The sequence below is a fragment of the Fusarium musae genome, chromosome 7 (assembly GCF_019915245.1).
Source record: "Fusarium musae strain F31 chromosome 7, whole genome shotgun sequence".
NCBI lineage: Eukaryota > Fungi > Ascomycota > Sordariomycetes > Hypocreales > Nectriaceae > Fusarium > Fusarium musae.
Window position 1 is genome coordinate 1,534,996 of NC_058393.1, and position 19,565 is coordinate 1,554,560.

General features: G+C 49.1%; 7 protein-coding genes across 7 annotated transcripts; 4 read left to right on the plus strand and 3 right to left on the minus strand.

The window, feature by feature from the left end:
- Positions 1-301: 301 nt before the first annotated feature.
- On the minus strand, positions 302-1,741 carry J7337_009664 (uncharacterized protein; the record flags this gene model as incomplete). The annotated part of the gene is given in 2 exon segments (XM_044827259.1): positions 302-1,033; positions 1,046-1,741. 2 exon segments carry the CDS (start codon positions 1,739-1,741, stop codon positions 302-304), a joined length of 1,428 nt encoding a protein of 475 aa, XP_044677853.1.
- A 649-nt stretch (positions 1,742-2,390) lies between these two features.
- On the plus strand, positions 2,391-3,876 carry J7337_009665 (uncharacterized protein; the record flags this gene model as incomplete). Its single annotated transcript, XM_044827260.1, has 3 exons — positions 2,391-3,140; positions 3,233-3,385; positions 3,439-3,876. 3 exons carry the CDS (start codon positions 2,391-2,393, stop codon positions 3,874-3,876), a joined length of 1,341 nt encoding a protein of 446 aa, XP_044677854.1.
- A 4,340-nt stretch (positions 3,877-8,216) lies between these two features.
- J7337_009666 (uncharacterized protein) lies at positions 8,217-9,343 on the plus strand (the record flags this gene model as incomplete). The annotated part of the gene is made up of 2 exons (XM_044827261.1): positions 8,217-8,279; positions 8,426-9,343. 2 exons carry the CDS (start codon positions 8,217-8,219, stop codon positions 9,341-9,343), a joined length of 981 nt encoding a protein of 326 aa, XP_044677855.1.
- A 1,189-nt stretch (positions 9,344-10,532) lies between these two features.
- On the plus strand, positions 10,533-11,978 carry J7337_009667 (uncharacterized protein; the record flags this gene model as incomplete). The annotated part of the gene is made up of 4 exons (XM_044827262.1): positions 10,533-10,595; positions 10,703-10,885; positions 11,180-11,707; positions 11,841-11,978. 4 exons carry the CDS (start codon positions 10,533-10,535, stop codon positions 11,976-11,978), a joined length of 912 nt encoding a protein of 303 aa, XP_044677856.1.
- Positions 11,979-12,456: 478 nt separating this feature from the next.
- Positions 12,457-13,291, minus strand: J7337_009668 (uncharacterized protein; the record flags this gene model as incomplete). The annotated part of the gene is made up of 2 exons (XM_044827263.1): positions 12,457-13,038; positions 13,100-13,291. The coding sequence occupies 2 exons, from the start codon at positions 13,289-13,291 to the stop codon at positions 12,457-12,459; spliced, it is 774 nt and encodes a 257-aa protein (XP_044677857.1).
- An 851-nt stretch (positions 13,292-14,142) lies between these two features.
- HSP98 (Heat shock protein hsp98) lies at positions 14,143-16,917 on the plus strand (the record flags this gene model as incomplete). The annotated part of the gene is made up of 1 exon (XM_044827264.1): positions 14,143-16,917. The coding sequence occupies one exon, from the start codon at positions 14,143-14,145 to the stop codon at positions 16,915-16,917; it is 2,775 nt and encodes a 924-aa protein (XP_044677858.1).
- Positions 16,918-17,270: 353 nt separating this feature from the next.
- J7337_009670 (uncharacterized protein) lies at positions 17,271-18,219 on the minus strand (the record flags this gene model as incomplete). The annotated part of the gene is made up of 2 exons (XM_044827265.1): positions 17,271-18,052; positions 18,114-18,219. The coding sequence occupies 2 exons, from the start codon at positions 18,217-18,219 to the stop codon at positions 17,271-17,273; spliced, it is 888 nt and encodes a 295-aa protein (XP_044677859.1).
- Between the last annotated feature and the right edge of the window lie 1,346 nt (positions 18,220-19,565).

The window sequence follows — 19,565 nt, forward strand, 5'->3', positions numbered from 1 at the left end:
TTAGGGAGACCTCTGGACTGCTTTTAGGGTCAGAGGTTTCCTTGCTCCTTGAGGACTACGCAACAGGCTCAGGGTAGATCTTCAAAGATTATTCTACCAAGGCCCAAAGTCTCCGAGTGATAGTGCCTCTAACAGGCGGTGGTCTTTCTGCAGCCAGTACTTCATCCATCCCTTCATGTATATCAACATCTTCAGGATTTCTAACCCATGCATCTCCCCGATGATGCAGTCGGTAGCCAACGTAGATGAGCAAAAACGCAGGGATGCCGATGTAAGCCGTGAAAAAGTCACCCACTGACCACTATGAAGGAAAGAAGACAGTGAATCCGTTGATGAGCAATAGAATGGCGGAGACAAGGACTCCAAAGTACATGCCCCATGGTTGGAGACGGGAGCGGTATGGGGACTCCAACTTGTGATGAGTAATGGCTTTGCGGTATCTCACGTAAATTATACCACAGCAGATCCAACTAATATAGCCGGAGGTATTGGTAAGATTGATTAGCCAGTTGAAGACCGTCAGACTACTATTAGACAGGTTGAGATATGCTAGGCATCTGAGGGCAGCAGTGATCAATACTGCATGATACGGAAGGCCATATCTATTGCATCTCTTGAATATTGCTGGCGCATTTCCGGCCTTGGCAAGTGAATAAAGATTTCGAGAGGCAGAGTAGAGGAATGCGTTCGCAGCCGTGATCGCTGAAAGGAGGATCAGTGCATTGACGTTGCTATCCAGGACTGGGATGCCGGCGTTCTTGATGGCAATAATGAAAGGTGAGCGCGCAGTCCCAGGTGCTGTGAGTCGGGGATCATTTGGTGAGCAGACTACACCAATTCCGAGGACGGAGGGCATGAAAAGAACGACCAGGCGCCAAATGTGTCGTCGAGCGGCTCGAGGGAGGTTGTAGCGTGGCGATTGCATCTCGCCCGCTGTCACAATGAGTTGTTCAGGAGCCAATACGAATGCGAAGGATGCTAGAACAAAAGACTGAAGCAGTGCAACGAGCCGTCCGGCATCGCCCTCCACGATCTAAGTGTCCACTGGACCAGGGTCTTTCCAGTATCGAAAGTAGAGCGCATCTTTATCAGGGCCTCCCCCGAAAAACAGCACAACGGAGAGAAAGATGAGGCCCAAGATGAGGAGAACTTTCATGCCTACGCTCCAAAACTCGCACTCTCCAAAGACTCTAACCGGGAAGAGGTTAACAATGACTATGATAACATATATGATGGTGATCCACACGGCGCCATTAACCGTAGTGCCCCAATAGTTGATGAGAAGCATAGACGCGACGAATTCGTAGGGGATCAAGATGCCAAGTGAGTACCAGTAGAGATATCCCATTGCAAATCCCAGGCTGCGAAACACATATTTGTGTCCGTAGTAGGCCATAGTGCCTCCCGGAACAGGGAGATAAGTTGCAATCTCGGCAATTCCAGTGACGATGCAGTAGATAAGTATAGACAGAACTCCATATGAAATCAGGAGGAACAGAGGACCGCCAATGCGAAGAACCTGGGCAGTTCCTAGGAACAGTGAAGTTCCAATAGCACCCCCCATGGCTATCATCTGAGAGTGTTGAGGCTTGAAACCACGGTGTGTATCTTCGTTTCTTTCGGGGTCGGAGCTACCATTTCGAATGGTTTCAACTTCACCAAGATGGCTCGGGGACTTTTCTTGCTCATCCCTGGCTTTGAGAGCATGCGGCCCCGGGCTCGTGAGGATAGACTCTGCCATGGTTAGAAGGAAGATCGAAGTACCAACGAGGCAAGGTTGAGTAGAGATTTAAGAAGAGAATAGGAGTGCTTTGCAATGCATGGAAAAGGGAACCTTCTGACTCATTGTATATTCAACAAGAACACCCATACCACTAACTACCACACATGTCGCCCCAAGCGGCCATGGCATGTAATGAGGGTACCTTGGCCAATAGAAAGTCACAATGCACTAATAAAACTCCTAGGTACTGAGGTAGGCCAAGTCGATAGCGAAAGGTGTCCCTCATCTTGGTTTGGTTCGGCCATCAATAACATGGCAGTCTTCACTTACACGGACGGCCAGTAATTGACCTATCGCCGGTATATGGAGACTTGCAGTGCGGGGAAGTGTGGAGAAACATTGTCTATCAGTACTTAGTTGATAATCTGGGCCTTTCCACGCCGTTATGAAGCTCACCCGGCGCCAACGGCGGGATTTCATGAGGGGGCTTTCAGGATAGGTAAGCTCGGCATTGGTTCGGAGGCTGATATGAAGTCGCCTAAGGTATCCTAGATATCAAGTAGGGTGGAAAGATAGTTGGCGATATGTCGAATATATCTAGCAAACCTAGCTCTCCAAGATTCAGATCCGGCATCTAGCAACAGACCATAAATCTCAACTATCCAAGATGGCTCACACTTCTGGCTCCAAGTCGAACATTCTCCATCGTTCATTCGTTCACCAGCCCGAAAGAGTCGTTTCTGCCTCAGGTGTATCTCTCTTTCCCGAGTCTGGCCGTGAAATACTTGATGCTTCAGCCGGACCAGCTGTATCATGTCTCAGCTTTGGGCGTCCAGAAATTGCTGAAGTGGTCGCGAACCAGAAGAACCAGCTTCCTTATCTCTACTCTGGCGCACGTTTCACTTGCGATGTGACTGAGGAGCTTGCGTCGATGCTTCTGCAAGGGCAGCCCGGTGGCCTGTCCAAGGCCATATTCGTCAACTCTGGGAGCGAAGCCACTGATGCTGCTGCTATCAAGCTCGCAACACAATACTGGCACGAGCGAAGAATGCCTCAGAAGCACCATGTCATCGCAAGGAAACAGAGCTATCATGGAAGCACGATTGGAGCACTCTGTGTTTCTGGCCACAAATTTCGAAGGGCCATGTACCGCCACTGGCTCTCTCACAATGTCAGCTTCGTTGACCCCTGCTTCGCTTATAGGCTGAAGGGAAACGAATCCGACCAAGATTATGTCCAGCGACTGGCAGATCAACTTGAGGCAGAGATTCTTCGTATTGGATCGGAGAACGTTTCTGCATTTGTGGCTGAGACTGTCAGTGGAACTACTCTGGGTTGCCTCCCGGCGGTGCCTGGATACTTCAAAGCTGTTCGAGAGATTTGCGATGAACATGATGTCCTCTTGATCTTAGACGAAGTGAGTTACTATTGAATGTACAGATGACCATGTTTCTAACGCATCTTAGATTATGTGTGATATGGGGGAAAACCGGCACTGTGCATGCTTAGGAACAGGAGGTCATTTCAGGGCCTGATATTCAGATGATAGGCAAAGCTCTTGGTGGAGGTTTTGTTCCCCTGTCTGGCGTGTTGCTTCGCAATAAGATATTTGACGCCCTCGCAGACGGATCTCGGGGATTAGCCCATGGGCACACTTTCCAGGTAAGCTTTATATGACAGGAAGTAGACCTGAAACTGACTAAGTTCCTCATTAGGCTCATCCGGTGGCTTGCGCTGCAGCCCTCGAGGTTCAACGCATCGTTCGTGATGAAGATATTCTCGCTAACGTCCCAGAAATGGGTAAGGTCTTGGAGATGCTCCTGAGAACAAATCTTGGACATATGGAATATGTCGGCGATATCCGTGGGCGTGGTCTTTTTTGGGCTGTTGAGTTCGTTCAAGACCGTCGCACCAAAACACCCTTCTCGGCAAATATGAGACTGTGCCACCAGATCGTGGGCAAGGCGCTTGAATTGGGCTTGAATATTTTGGGAAACCTGGGTGAAACTGGGGATGTTCATGTTGATCATGTCATAATGTCTCCCCCATATGTGGTAACTGAGTCTGAATTGGGGCGGATGGTTGGCATTCTACGGGAATCTATTCGAACTGTCATGTCTGAGATTATTGATATTCAGGAGGCGCGACTCTAAGCATGCTTCAAAAAAAAAAAAGGTTTCTTAGTTACAATGAGGTTCATCAAAGCCCAACCCCATATCCATCAGGTACCGTAAATGGCTATCAGTCTGTCTAAGCTCCATGATCCCTAAGCCTTTTGAGAAAAGAGATTGGTGCGGTCCATGTCTGTAGCTACTCAGAAAGATAACAACTCCAGATAATTTTGCAGTATTATTTACAACACCCTTCCTTAGGTCTGCTCCTTTCCTTTCTGACTCGTCGTTTGTTCGACATCTGCACTACCAAGTTCCGGCCAACGATCTACCCCAGGATTAGGTTCCCCGCATAACCCCACGTTACCATCTTCAGATTAGTCTCTCCCGCCTATAGCGCCGTGCATAAGTGTTGCTGATAACGGGATGTGATCCGAAACCTTCAATCTTCAAATATTCGTCTCTAATTCTCTTTCTTCATATCACCGCCCATAGCGCTCTTGGTCATTTCAAATCTCACCCAGGCTCATAGGATATTAGAATCGGATCAAGATATTTTGCGTCTCATGAACGAATCACTTAGAACACCACCTTCGGCTTCAACTCGGGGAGGTGGCTATACTCGACAGAAGCGTGGATGTCTAACATGTCGTCAACGGTATGTCAATGGTCTCATGCATCAGTTAGGCCGCAATTCTAATGGGTCCCAGAAAGAAGAAATGTGATCAGCTTTACCCCATCTGCAGCCACTGTTTGCGTCTCAATCTAGTATGCAAGCGTGAGCCTCCACGCTCGGTGCTCCCGTCACCTGGGGCGGCAACGGGAGATTCTGAAGTGACCGAGACAAGAGTCATGAGAGCTCCAAGCATATACCAGCAAATCAAAGAGATCACGCAACTATGTCAACCTCTTGGACTATCGCTGAAACCTGGTGACACCGACCCCAAAAGTCTTGTGGGAAGCAGACGAGTGGTGCTGCGTTACTACACGGTAACTCTTGCGTTTCTACTGACTACGAACCTCGAAAACAACTGTTTCCTCTCTGGTATATACACCGAACACTCGGTACCTAGATAATTTCATGAGCTTACCTGAAAGTTATTCTTCCCATGGCGTTCGAATGCCCTGCCCTAATGTATGCCGTCTCAGCATGGGCTTCTTCCCACTTAGCATTACGTGACAACAAGTTCAGAACCGATTCGCTAAGGCACCGTGGATATGCTTTGGCTCAGCTTCAAAAGTCAATGGAGCAGAGTGGGCTGTCAACTGAGATGTGCCTCGCTGTGACCATGGTCCTCTGTTCCATGGAGTCAATATCCGAGGCTACCGATGCGTGGCATCCTCACTTGAAAGGCGCTGCTGCTGCTGCATTAGCTTGGCAGTCAGAGGATTCTCTCGCGGTGGTAGATCCGAAGCAAGCTGTTCAGGCTACGTTTGAAGGGAGGTGGCTTCTCCGCAATTTCGCCTATCACGACATCATGATGAGTGTCTCAATGGATTGTCGTCCATTGATAAGGGGGCCTTACTGGGCCTCAGAGGATGACACACTTGCAGATCCCTATTTTGGATTTGCGTCGCGGATACTATATCTCATCTCCGAGACGAGCATTCTGAATGCCGACTTCGCAGAAGCAGAATTGGGATCACAGACCCGGGGTTATAGTTTTGCCGAACGCTCACGAAAGATAGAAAGTGAACTCCAGAGTTGGGTTTGCCCTTCGGGCCATGATGATTCACCGCTAGCGTTGCTTGGTGAAGCCTACCGCAACGGGGCGCTCATTCATCTTTACCGAACCCTTGCTCGCTACATTAAAAGCTAATCAGACATTCTGAAAGCGAAGCTGAAGGCTTGCGTAGAGTTGATATGTAAGCTTAGCAGACAAGTGTCAGAGGGTTGCCTCGTGGAATGCACTCTCCTTTTTCCCCTTTTCATGGCAGGGGGGGAAGCCCACGAGGCAAGTGAGATGGAAATTATTAGAGAGAAGCTTGGCGATATGACCAAGTGGCGGAAATTCCGAAACGTTGAAGCTTGTCTCGATGTTCTTGATGAAGTGTGGCGGCGAAGAATGGATGGATCAAGGAGGGAAGACCAAGATAAGGTGGACTGGCCAGATGTGGTGAAGCAAACGGGGCTGGAAGCTTTCTATCTCGTAATTGCGAGGTTCCGAATCCCGAGAATAAAAGATTCTATTTCTTCTTCCCATTATTATTAAATACAAGTAAGCTCCACCCCCGATCTGGGGCCGCCGTTGGCGCCAGAGTTTGCGCTATGCGGCTTAACAACATGCACTCTTATCACCTCACTACTGGTGCATTAGGCTTTAAATGTAAGTTAAGATACATAACCGTCAATTTGTGTTGATCGCCTGGTGGTAAAGCAGTATAAAATACCAGCTTGTCTCTATGCTCCTCACACCAACACAAACCAACTCTCCTTTCTCATACCCGAAGAAATCCTGTCAATAACCAAGATGGCTACTACAACGCAAACTGTCCCACGATAGCAAATCCCTCGAAGGAAGAAGAGTACGAGGATCGTGCGGATCAGGCCGCTGTTCCATATTGAGGTCCTGGTCCTCCCGCTGTTCCTGACGACCTTGTCATTCCAGGAATCTTCGATATTGAATGCGACGAGCGTCTCTGGGTCCCCCAAGCACCAGACGTCTGGTTCCGACCTCTTCTTCTCTTCGTTTCTGGCGGCTACTTTGTCAACATTCTCCGAGTCCGAAGATCTGGTATCCTCTCGCGTCATCGCCACGCTGGTTGTGTGCACGCAACAGTTCTCAGGGGCCGCTGGCATTATCTGGAACACCCATGTTGGGCGACAGAGGGCGGTTGTGCTTTTGAAGCTCCTGGAGACATTCATACTCTCGAGGTTCCTGAGGATGTGAAGGAGATGGTGACCACGTTTCATGTCACGGGGGCTTATATCTATGTTGACCCGACGGCAATCCTGTTGGCGTGGAGGATGTTTTCAGCAAGTTGGACAAAGCACGAAAGCACTATGAAGCTATTGGGCTCGGGGCAAGTTTCGCAGATCAATTTGTGAGATAAAAGAATCAATTGAGCAATAGGGAATAGTTTTACATACAAACGGTTATGACTGACCCGAGTATTGTTATGTCCTGTGTCGCAATATCAGCCTGCTGTATGGTCTAAATCGATAGCATATCACCAGAATAGGAAATACTTTCGTTGTGCTTTGCTTTCTTAGGCGCTTTTAAATAGTTAGATTCAATGTATTCAGTAGATTTTCTGATTCTTGAGGTCGTAAAATTGATGTTTGACTGTACTGATGTAGTAGCAATCATTCTTTCACTTAATTGCTAAGTTAATAGAGACGGGCTTTCAACCTATAAGCTGATCTAAGAGCCTACTGATTTATATATTCAAATCACCTCCAATTCTCATGTAGCTCACCCAAGTCTTGTCCTCACTTAGCAAGCCATTCTATATGTGTTTGTGTATGTCACTTCCTTACCCTAGGTCAAGTTGGTCCAACCAACCGCCTTATAGAGGAAGAACTCATGGGGGACAATTCAAATGCTTACAAGTATAAGTCAAACCTTTCATATTTATCGCCCTTCTTCGTTAAATTCAAGTCTTGGGTTTTCTGCCATTCTCCAAGGTAATCTAAATTGTGAGGTGAATAGAGGCAGCGATGTCGGCTTTTGCCAGATACAAGTAAGGTACACATGTTGAGAAAAGAAAACGCTATGACTTAACCTTTTGACTCCTTTATTTTCTTACTTCCATGTGAATATCGGTTTCTGATATTTATTTAAGTCTCATCCCAGTCATGATCTCATTTCACAGAAACCTGATCATTTTATTCTCTCACCAAGCCATAACCAAACCTTTCTTCACTTATTGGACCGAGTTCGCAGTGGCCATTTGAACCCCGCATGAACAAGTGGCTCACTATCTCAACCCTGTATTAGCCCGCCTAAAAATGGTAGTGCCATACTAGTTACCCTGCAACTTTTCATCACACAACTGGGAGGGAGGGAATTCATTCTTCCCCCACGATCACGACATTAGCACGACATCGCCAACGACTTCTTTGGTGTTCAATTGGGTCAAAGATAGACAAAAGCGAGAGTCGAAGACACCCACAGACGAGCCAAGACGGAATCGCCTGAGAGAAGTTTCGTCACTGAGCCAATTGACTGCATCTCATCCCAATTCTCACAGCTTGGTGACAGCCTCATTATCGAGCAAGACACTGCAACACAATATTTTCAAAGACCTAACAATTCTTGGTATACGAGCGAACCCTAAGACTCGGGGCTGAAAGTGCAGTCACGCTTCACCAGAATTCCGTTTGACGCTGCATCAAAAATCTCAGTCGATCCGGTGACACCGATCACAACCAATGTATCATGACCAGCCAACACAAACCTGTTGTCAGCTTCCTCGGCCCAGTGGCCTCATACACCCATCAGGTAAAGCCCATCATATAGTTGTCCCCTTTAGCGACGACCGCATGACACTAGCCCTGACTGACCTGGCTCCGTAGGCTGTCCGTCAGGCCTTTTCTGAGTCAACATGGAAATTCTCCCCTGCAGTTACTATTGATGGTAGGTTCTAGTCAATGCACCGCAGTCGGGATGTCCGTACTGACTTTCCTGGCAAAGACGTATTTGACGAGGTCCAAAGTGGCCAGGTGCAAGCTGGTGTGGTGCCGATTGAGAACTCCACCAATGGTTCTGTGAGCTTCACTTTGGACAATCTGGCTGACAGAACGAACCAATATCCGGATATCACTGTCGATGGCGAGACATACGTGGACGTTCACCATTGCCTTGTTGGTCACAAGAGCCCTGTGCCAGCTGTCGAAGACATTGCTGAAGGGTCCGGTACTTGCACCCCGACAGCGACAGACCCGTCACCTTCAAAACCGCGGTCCAGGCCCCTGGCGAGCCTCAAGCACATTCAGCGCTTATATTCGCACCCCCAAGCATTTGGCCAATGTACGGCTTTCATCTCCACATATCTCAAGGATGTCGAGATTTTCGAAGTCAGCTCAACTAGCAAGGCAGCTGAAATTGTCAGTAAGGACACAACGGGTACCTGGGCCGCCATCTCAAGCGAGCTCGCCGCTAAACTTCATGGTCTCGATTTTCTGGGAAAATCGATCGAGGACAGAGAGGACAACACGACCCGTTTCTTCGTAATTGGTACAAATGCTGCAGGGCCGAAGGACCTTGAAGAAACCGAAAAAGCTGTTGCTGAGAAGGGAAGCAAGTCACTCGTCTCTTTCACAGTACCTCACACATCACCTGGGGCTTTGGCGGATGTGCTGAGCTGCTTCCGGACATTCGACATCAACTTGACCAGCATCAACACTCTACCGAGCCTTGTGAAGCCATTCCAGTACATTTTCTTCATTGAATTCGAAGGTCACAAGTATGTCGATCCTTCAGGCCGGGTCAACGGTGCGCTGGAAAAAATCAGTCGTGTGGCCGAGAGTTGGAGGTGGCTTGGAAGCTGGGAGAGATACATATAACTTTACCAAAAGCAACAAACAAATTATTCACAAATTCCATGATGCACGTGCATTCACTTTAACGACCAGCAGCAACTATTGCATACACGCGATGCACAAGGCAGCATGAAGAGTCGCGACGAACTCCCCGCGAGAACAGAGCAATAGCACCAGAAGCTCTGGAGAACTCCCCGTGAGCCAGCCCAGTGGGGCTGATTGCGTGCTCTCTACCCTAATGTCGCCCTGGCAGGTCTTTCTTTAGCAGGGCCTGGGCGCATTGAAGATCACTCACTGTAATTTTCTGTACCGCCATCGGGCCGTCCCACGTCAAGGACAAAAGCTTTGTAAACGGAACATCGGCCGCTTATCAACGTCTCACTTTTGCATTACCTTGATTACCTTATGTATACTTGCACAAGACCACCACCACGATCCCCTCTTGTGCAGGGTGACACCCCCATGGGAATAGAGACGCCTCCCCCACTACCCGGGATACGCGAACATGTTTGCCAATGCTGAGTTTACGCTATCAAATCCAATTCAGGCACTTGCAGGACACAACTCACAGCAACGGAAAAAGACATGCGTTTTTTGAGATTCATAGGATTGGCCTGGATCAGGCTTGACCCAGCCGGCGTGGGGCAGGTCGGAGGAATTGACCCTAGGGAGAGCTTTGCAAAGCCACCAGAAGCAGGGATCAGAAAAACGAAGGGCCCGATAAAGCCTTGGGGGACTGTGGGAGGGGCTCAAAAAGCATCAATGAGGAGCGAGAAAACTCGGATACTTGAGAGATATCTAGTCCAAGTTGCCCCAGCGGAGACCACTATCGACCAACATGACGTACACGCCGTATGCGCAACACTCAGAGGGAGACCACTAAGGGTCGTTGATGGGCCACACGCCCAGGTTCAAGGTGGGAGGATCTAACCGGGTTAGTAATAGCCTACGGACCATCGCTTCAAGCAATTACCATCGGGCGATGGTCCGGAAGCTCTTCAGCAAACTCTGTGAGTACCTACCTGCTCAGGTACCTACCTTACCTACTGTGCGCCTGGGCGTCTCGAATACCTTTAAATGGCTTGATCTGCTCTTTCGTGTCCATGGAGATTTACCCTTCTTCTCATCCTTTCTGCTCTTCCTCCAGCTTAATGTTGCAGCGACAACACTTGACTGCTATATCTCCCTTTTACTCTTGGTTCTTTCTCCCAAAATGGCGCTCCGCCCTATCTTTACTGCCACGCACCCACGTGCATGCTCTACGGCCTTTGAGCGGGTATGTTTAGCCCCCGAAATCCCATCATCATGTCATGTCGTCTTCACAGTGTTGGAATTGTCATGATTGCGCTCTATGCCGTAATGCTAACTCTGGTTATTTGACAGGTCTTCATGGCCCGCCGCGATATCCTAGAGAGTGTTCACGAACCTTTTGGAGATGCCTTCTACTATGGTCCTGAGATCCTCAGTGATCGTTTCAGAAACGACACTGCCACTCGCGAGCAGAGTGGTTTCTCGCAAAAGACCTACAAAGACGTCCTCAACGAGGTGATGGATGCGGGCAAAGATGTTAGTATAATCTCCCCTCCATTCTCATCGTGGTTCATGCGACCGTCCGAACTCCCCGAACTCCCCGTCACTCCCCGCCTTGTCGAATGAGGGGAACTGCAAGCCAAACAAGAAACATGTGCCACGGCCAAGTTTTTTTTATCTGCAGCATACGCTCGATTGACACATGATGGTCATGAATATGCATATCAATGTTACATGTCATATTCTTATCATTCTATCGCCATTGGCGGGAATCACGCCACGAGACAGACACTCGTCAAATTGATGCAATGTACTAACACCTCCTTCTAGGGCAAGCGAATCTTCATCAAGGACATGGCCTACTACCTCATGGCCCCAGACAACAAGCCTACCAAGGTTGCACCGTCTCTGGGAGAGGAAGAGCCCGGCAACCCAACGGTTCTGCCACTAGAGGTCCTGAAGCAATTCCAATTCACCTTCCTCATCCGCCACCCTCGCCGAGCTATCCCCTCATACTACCGTTGCACGGTGCCGCCTCTGGACGAAGTCACTGGTTTCTATGACTTCATGCCCAATGAGGCCGGTTATAAGGAGCTCGTGCGTTTCTTTGATTTCCTGATCAAGGAGAACATCGTCGATAAGGACAACCTCGTTGTTATCGACGCTGATGATCTTCTCGATAACCCCGAGAAGACCATTCGTCTCTACTGCGAGAAGACGGGCATTGACTTCAAGCCCGAGATGCTCGAGTGGAACGATGAAGATTGCAACTATGCGACCATTGCCTTCCAGAAATGGAATGGCTGGCACAACGATGCTATCAAGAGCTCGGCTCTGAGGCCTCGGACTCATCACCAGGTACGTCAAAACGATTTCTTATAATCGCACCCTCCCCACTATCCCTCCACCTGTTGGTCTGCAACAACATCCACTGTTCGTTCGCGCTTCTTGTGGTAGGGTGAAAACAAAAGGCTGACATTGCTAACTAAAGAAGACGATGACCACCGAGTCTGAAGATAAGGAATGGACCGCCAAGTATGGTCCCGAGGCGCAAAAGGTTATCCGTAAGACGGTCGAGGACAACGTAGCCGATTACGAGTACCTGAAGCAGTTTGCGCTACCTATTTAACTTCATTGGCTATGTGCTCGCTCTGCTTTTTCAGGGGTTGCTTTTCCTCTCTCTACGGTTTGGACCTGTTCTGGCGTTTCCGCCCTCTGTCAGATTGGACTTTTGCACCTGGCGAAGAGCCGGGGTAATAAATGATTTATGAGTGTTTGGATTTAGTTGATGGTACAGCTATTATGGTACAGCGACTTGGGCACCACGCCACCTGATAAATATATACATGCTCCTTCATCTACAAACCTTTGCCAACTGTCTGAGGAGTGTCCTTTTTGAATCTCTAGACACTTGATGACACACCTTTCCATATGGCCCAAACCGATGGAGTCCAAAATATACATTTTATACAATGGAGATAGAACACGTATAATAATGACTGAAGTGGGAGAGCCTGGTGTTCGTGGAAGACTCAATCTCCAACCCCACCACCTTTTATGCCGTCTCCTGGGGCTTTTTGTTCATTTCAGTCCTCTCTTTGAGTTCTTCATTCAGCCACTGGCTCCGGTGCCTTCTCCTGACCCTCCTTCTTCTCGGGCTCGTTCGAAATGTAGCTCGGCTTTTCGAACAGACCATGTGTAACGTTTTCAGACCACTTCTGGGCATACTCCTTGTCCTGGTCGTTTGCCCAGCTCACCTTGACATCTAAAAGCTTCTTCTCAGCGCCCTCGGCGTCTTCTGATAGAACGATTTTGTTACCGCGGCCAGCACCGCTCAGAACAGACGCTATGTCGGCGATGGAGTTCGGCTTCTGGGCGTTGAGAGCAATGCCGCGCTCCTCTCTGGTTCTGATGGGGCGATGATTCATGTTACCCTTCTCCTTCTGCTGGGCCACTCGCTTGCGGTCGGCTTCACTGAACTCTTCGGGGTTCTTATATCGGAAGTCGTCGTCCCATGCTACCTCGTGCAGGTGCTTCAACTCGCGCAATTTTTGGAAGACAGATCGACCAATGGAGCCTTTCCCGGCGGGGAAGGAGATATGTGCGAAGGGAGACCAGTAGTCTTTTCGAAGTTTGGCGGGTTTTGTCTTTTTACCATTGAATGGGAGTTGCTTAAGATCATGGAAACCCTACGACATCAAGTTAGCACATCCATGCTGCTTACAGGGATCCTTTTATAATTGGGCTCACGTTTAGCGTCTTATCAAAGCTGTAAATGATTTGGTTCGTTCTTCTGTGGCCGAATACCCAAATATCCTCCCCATGTCCCTCAGGTGGAGGGAATCCTCTGCCATCCTTCTTCTTGCCGAAATGGCCGTGTCGCACCCATATCCGTACGTAGCTGGGCAATTGGCCCAGTCGAGATGTCGGTGCCGTGTTCATGGTCGCCCACTGGGAAGTTGAGATGGCCTTGATACTGGAGACTGATGGGAAAAAATGCCAGTATCGCCGGTTCAATCACGGACGAGTGTACGGTCACGTGATATTAGAATCATATGTTGGGGCAGTTTTAATCTACAATCATCTCAACTCATCATTTAACCTATCAAATCTGACTGTTATCATCCATTGTTTGCGCTTAGACCTTGTGGTATCAAAGGACTCTCATGCAATCGAAATCTTTGTCTTTCTGGCCGTTTCACCTCGAAGCCTGGAAGTTTGTCTTAGCTACCCTTTTCGGAAAAGCATAAGCAGATCAGACAGACCACAACAGCTGATAAGATAACAAGAATTCAACCAATAAGCTCTCAGCATGGACCTTCCAGGTTTGACCTTGCTCCAATGACGTCGAAGAATCCGGAAGCTGCCAGAAGCTGATGGGTTGGGCTGGAGGTTTCCATGAGCTTGATGTTACTTGATCTTGCTGGATCCTACCATCAAGATCTCGATACTTTATGTCGGGGCGATATCCTTCGCCAGATGCTTCCATGGAGTGACATGATCATTCCATGAGATCCACTCAATTCGTGAATAAATTCACCTCTTGATCCTCGGTCTTCCGGATCACTTTTCTTTCTCTTCTGCATTAAAAGTACAGCAAGCAACTATACCCCACAACATCAAACGATACCCAATCTTCCCAGGTCAGAAAACCTGACATCGCCCTTCTCTTACATACATACTACTCTAATAATTGGGCAACACGACTGAACTGTACGACTGAACATACACAAATAATTCTCTTGTTTCAACTACCTATCGTTTACACTCTCACATAACACAACACCGCAATCATGAATAGCCGCATGGACTTTACAGACCGTGCCCAAAAGGCCGTGGAGGATGCCATGGCCTTGGCTGAACAATACGGCCACTCTCAGCTTGCACCGGTTCATCTCGCTGTGTCTCTGCTCGACCCTCCCCCGGACCCTTCCAAGGATCAACAGAACGGTCCTCCTCCCACAAGCACACTCTTCCGACAAGTCGTTGAGCGAGCACATGGCGACCCTCAACTCTTCGATCGAGCCCTCAAGAAAACCCTCGTCCGACTCCCAAGCCAAGACCCCCCACCTGAGCATGTCTCTTTGGCACCTCAGTTCCACAATGTGCTAAGAAAGGCCATGGAACTGCAGAAGGTACAGAAGGATACATACATTGGCGTAGACCACCTCATCACTGCCCTTTCTGAGGATTCAACCATCCAAGGACCTCTCAAGGAAGCCAACATTCCCAAGCCCAAACTGGTACAAGAAGCAGTACAGGCTATTCGGGGAACAAAGCGAGTTGACAGCAAGACGGCTGACACTGAAGAGGAGAATGAGAACCTGGCAAAGTTCACCATTGATATGACTGAGATGGCCCGCGAGAAGAAGATCGATCCCGTTATTGGTCGAGAGGAAGAGATTCGCAGAGTTGTCAGAATCCTCTCTCGACGAACCAAGAACAACCCTGTCCTCATCGGTGAGCCCGGTGTAGGAAAGACCACAGTCATTGAAGGACTGGCACAGCGAATTGTCAACCGTGACGTTCCTGATAACTTGAAGTCATGCAAGCTCCTTTCACTTGACGTGGGTGCACTTGTCGCTGGCAGCAAGTATCGTGGAGAGTTTGAAGAAAGAATGAAGGGTGTTTTGAAGGAGATCACCGAGTCAAAGGATGTCATCATTCTTTTTGTCGATGAAATCCACCTTCTCATGGGCGCTGGTTCGTCCGGTGAGGGAGGCATGGATGCTGCCAACCTTCTCAAACCCATGCTTGCCCGTGGCCAGCTACACTGTATCGGTGCGACTACCCTTGCTGAATACCGTAAGTACGTTGAGAAGGATGCTGCCTTCGAACGTCGATTCCAGCAGGTTATTGTCAAGGAACCCAGCATCCCTGAGACGATATCTATCCTTCGAGGTCTCAAGGAGCGATATGACCGTCACCACCGAGTCACTATTCTCGACAGCGCTCTCGTAGCTGCCGCTAATCTGGCTGCCCGCTATCTTACATCCCGACGACTGCCTGACTCGGCCATCGATCTTGTTGATGAGGCTGCTGCTGCAGTTCGTGTTGCTCGAGAGTCTCAGCCCGAAATCATCGACTCTCTCGAGCGCAAGCTTAGGCAGCTTATGATAGAGATTGCGGCTCTGGAGAAGGAAAAGGACGAAGCATCCCAGACTCGTCTTGCTCAAGCTAAGAAGGATGCTAAGAACGTGGAAGAGGAGTTACAGCCTCTCCGTGAGAAGTATCAGAGCGAGATCAAGCGCAGTGAGGAAATCCACCAAGCTAAGCTCAAGCTCGACGATCTCGAGAAGCGCCTCGAGGATGCCATGAATAACTCTGAGCATGCCAAGGCCGCCGATCTCAAGTATGGTGCCATCCCCGAACAAGAGGCTGTCATCAAGGAGCTTGAGGCTCGCAAAGCTGCTGCCGACGCCGCTCTTAACGCTACTGCCCCCACGGACTCTGGTGGCGCCATGGTCACCGACATCGTCACCGCAGATAACATCAACGAGATTGTCGCTCGATGGACTGGTATTCCGGTCACTCGCCTGCGTACCTCCGAGAAGGAGAAGCTCATCCACATGGAAAAGGTGCTCAGCAAGGTCGTTGTTGGCCAGAAGGAAGCTGTTCAATCTGTCGCCAACGCCATTCGACTCCAGCGTTCTGGCCTTAGCAATCCCAATCAGCCGCCGAGCTTCCTTTTCTGTGGCCCATCGGGTACCGGAAAGACCCTTCTGACCAAGGCCCTGGCCGAATTCCTGTTCGACGACGCCAAGGCAATGATCCGCTTTGATATGTCTGAATACCAGGAGAGACATGCACTGAGCCGCATGATTGGTGCACCTCCTGGATACGTTGGACATGATGCTGGTGGCCAGCTCACTGAGGCTCTTCGCCGCAAGCCATTCTCAATCTTACTCTTTGACGAAGTTGAGAAGGCTGCCAAGGAAGTCCTAACTGTCCTTCTCCAGCTCATGGACGATGGTCGTATCACTGACGGCCAAGGCAGAGTCGTTGACGCCAAGAACTGCATCGTGGTTATGACCTCTAACCTGGGTGCAGAATACCTTGTTCGACCTGGCGTGAAGGAGGGTCGTGTCGACCCCGGTACTCGCGAGTTGGTCATGACCGCCTTACGCAATTACTTCTTGCCTGAGTTCCTCAACCGTATCAACTCGGTTGTCATCTTCAATCGTCTCACACGTAAGGAGATTCGCAAGATTGTCGATATTCGACTTGCCGAGATCCAGAAACGACTCGAAGACAATGGCAGAAAGGTCCATATCGACGTGTCGGAGGAAGCCAAGGATTACCTTGGAAACAGCGGGTACTCACCGGCTTACGGTGCTCGACCTCTCTCTCGTCTCATCGAGAAGGAGGTCCTGAATCGTCTTGCTATTCTCATCCTGCGCAACAATATCCGCGATGGCGAATCTGCGCGTGTTGAGCTCATTGATGGCAAGATTGTTGTGCTTTCCAACCATCCCGACAGTGAACTTGGAGAGGATGAAGATATGGTTGATGAAGATGATGCAGTCGATGAGATGTTGGATGACATGGATCAGGACATCTACGACTAAGCGCTTTCATGTAAAAACTGGTGGTTGAAGGAGCACTGATGGGCGGCAATACTGTTTCATGGACGAATTTGATGATTGCATGACGGAGTTAAGGGTTTATGGTGTCTGTACTGAAGCTCAATGTATTTAGCTACTGGATTATGAACAATGGGAACAAAAATTCAAATTATCTTTGTTATCTTGTGACATGCTTTGAGATAATCTATACGATGTTGTCCTGAATGGGAACGCGGACAGCTCGCACCTGATCTCCGTTTCGGTTTGTTCGAGGAAACACGGAGGGAAATAGAATATCTCTCTTTATAGAGATCTGGACTGGAAATCGACAATCAAACAAAAACTGTTCTTCGCTATTATGCGGGCCCAAGAAACACGGGACCCTCTCCAATCCAGCCGAAATCATCAATGATCATGGACCAGTCAATTCCTTGGAGGGGATCGATGGCACTACTGTCCATAGTCTGTTCTTGGCCATTGATGTCTGTGTTAGCATTGGCATTGCCATCGTTATCATCACCGTTGTTGTTCCCCGGGAACCTTTGTTCTAGTTGCCACATGTGAGCAATCCCAATCCATCGAACGAAGAGTGTAGACTTACGAAAGGCATCAATGCCTTTTTGTGTACCCTCTGTGATATTCTTGGCCTCCTGCAACGCATTCTTGAAGGCTGTGAGACACCAATACGATGTGGCAGCACCTATACGATCCGGCCATGCACCGACAGGAATGTCCCACTTAGGGAGCAAATGCCTTACAGACCAGAAAGTCTCAAGAATGATGGAACCTCGTGTGGGGAGGTCATTGTCACGAACTGAGCAGGTTTTTAAAAGGGATAGAACCTGCGCAGCGACAACTTCAGCGTCTGAGGATGAGGGATGTTGCGGAGCAGCAGTGGAGTGTAGCGTGGATAAGAGGATGCAGCTGGCATCGACTAAAGCACGATAGACCCAGTGGGGGCTGTGGGTAAGTAGTTGGCACGTTGACTCGAGCGTGAGGGCTGTGTTGATAAGATTCTGTGAGGTATTGTATGTGCGGAGAGTATTGAGGGTGAAATTGGGACGCTGGTCAGCGGGTGAGGTATAGTAGTAAGCCTGGACTTCGAGTTGAGCAACGAGCATTATGAAACGAGAGAAGTCTGGATGGAAGTTTTTAGTAATTGCATTAGATGCTAGGTCAGGGTGTTACCGGGAGCCTACCTGTTTCGACACGGGTGACGAGGGGCCTTAGAAGCTCAAACTCATCTTCCCACATCTTGACGATGGTTTCAGGAACCCCATTGTTTGCCGATATCTGGGCAGACATGGCTGTATGTAACTTATTTGAAAACTTTTGTAGCTCAAAAAAGGTGAGTAACTCCGGCGCAAGGCTATCTTTGATGGTGTCCTTGCACTTGGTGTCATTATGCTGGAGAAAAGGAGGCGGATGTCCGTTGCCTGTAGATACTCTGCACATTATCAGTAATCCAGGCTACACTGCCATTACAATACCAGACAAACCTTTGGGCGAGAATACTACAGAACACCCACGTTATAGATGCCTCGTAGTCTGTGCATGTCATGTGCTGGCGCCCACCAATTAAGAAGCTAGGATGAGATCCTCGGCCAGTGTGTAGGCCGAGAAGCATGCAAGCGTTGAGGGCACTGCTTATGAAATTAGGCGATGGATCAGTGATAAACCTAATGGTAGGGAATGGCCAAGTGCAGATTATCAATAGAGTCTGAATAGACTCGAGGTCTAATGTAATGGCTTGAAGCAGGCCCCAGACGTCGCGGTTAAGAGAGTCGAGCAGTAAGGTTACAAGTTGTTCATCTTTGGCATATCGACGACAAGCTGTCGATATCACTGTCCAGAAGAGAGTTGTTGATGCCTCGAAGCATTCATCTGGGTCTTTCTTCCTCAAGATGGGTAGATAGGGATGATAGCATTGCAAATACCTGGACCTGTCAGCCGTCCTGCTGCTAGCATCAGTCCGGGGGAGTCTTGCTTCTCAAAGTACCAATCAATATCCTGCCCTGACACCAACTTACCACCTAGCATGCGGGATTTGGTAGGCTCTGTCTTTTCGAGCAGCGTTGCTGATGGCACGAACGACTGGGGTTGTTGAGGGCTTTGCAGGTTGCTTGATAATGAAAAGACGGCACCATTTGTGGCCGGAGGCAATTGGGATGGTTGTGTAGGGAACACAGTTCCGTTTCTTTGAGAGACTGATGGCGATTCTGCGTTACTCTTGGGTTGTACAACTTCTTTGATGGATCTGAGCTCTTGTTCCAGAAGCTCGAGTTTACTACATATTGTCAATATCACTCACTTATTCTGAAGAAAATACAAGAGTCATTCCGTAGTAATGCTGTCAGACAATTACCTTCTCCTTGTCACTCTCTTATGCGATCTATCGTATACGCACGGAATTTGTAACTTGGCGCATCGTTGACATGGCTGTCCCGCGACAGGACTCGCTCGACACCGCACCTAGCCCAGATTCAGCATTAGCCATACGCAACTCAGCTCAGTCGAGACAACTCACCTTTGAGTCACGACAACTAATACAGGCTACGTTTCGTCTAATTTTGTTTTGCGGTGAGTCTGGCGCTCGTGTGAGGCCTGGGCCCGAAGTCGACGCGGGTGACTCGTCTGACGATGGTGTTGGA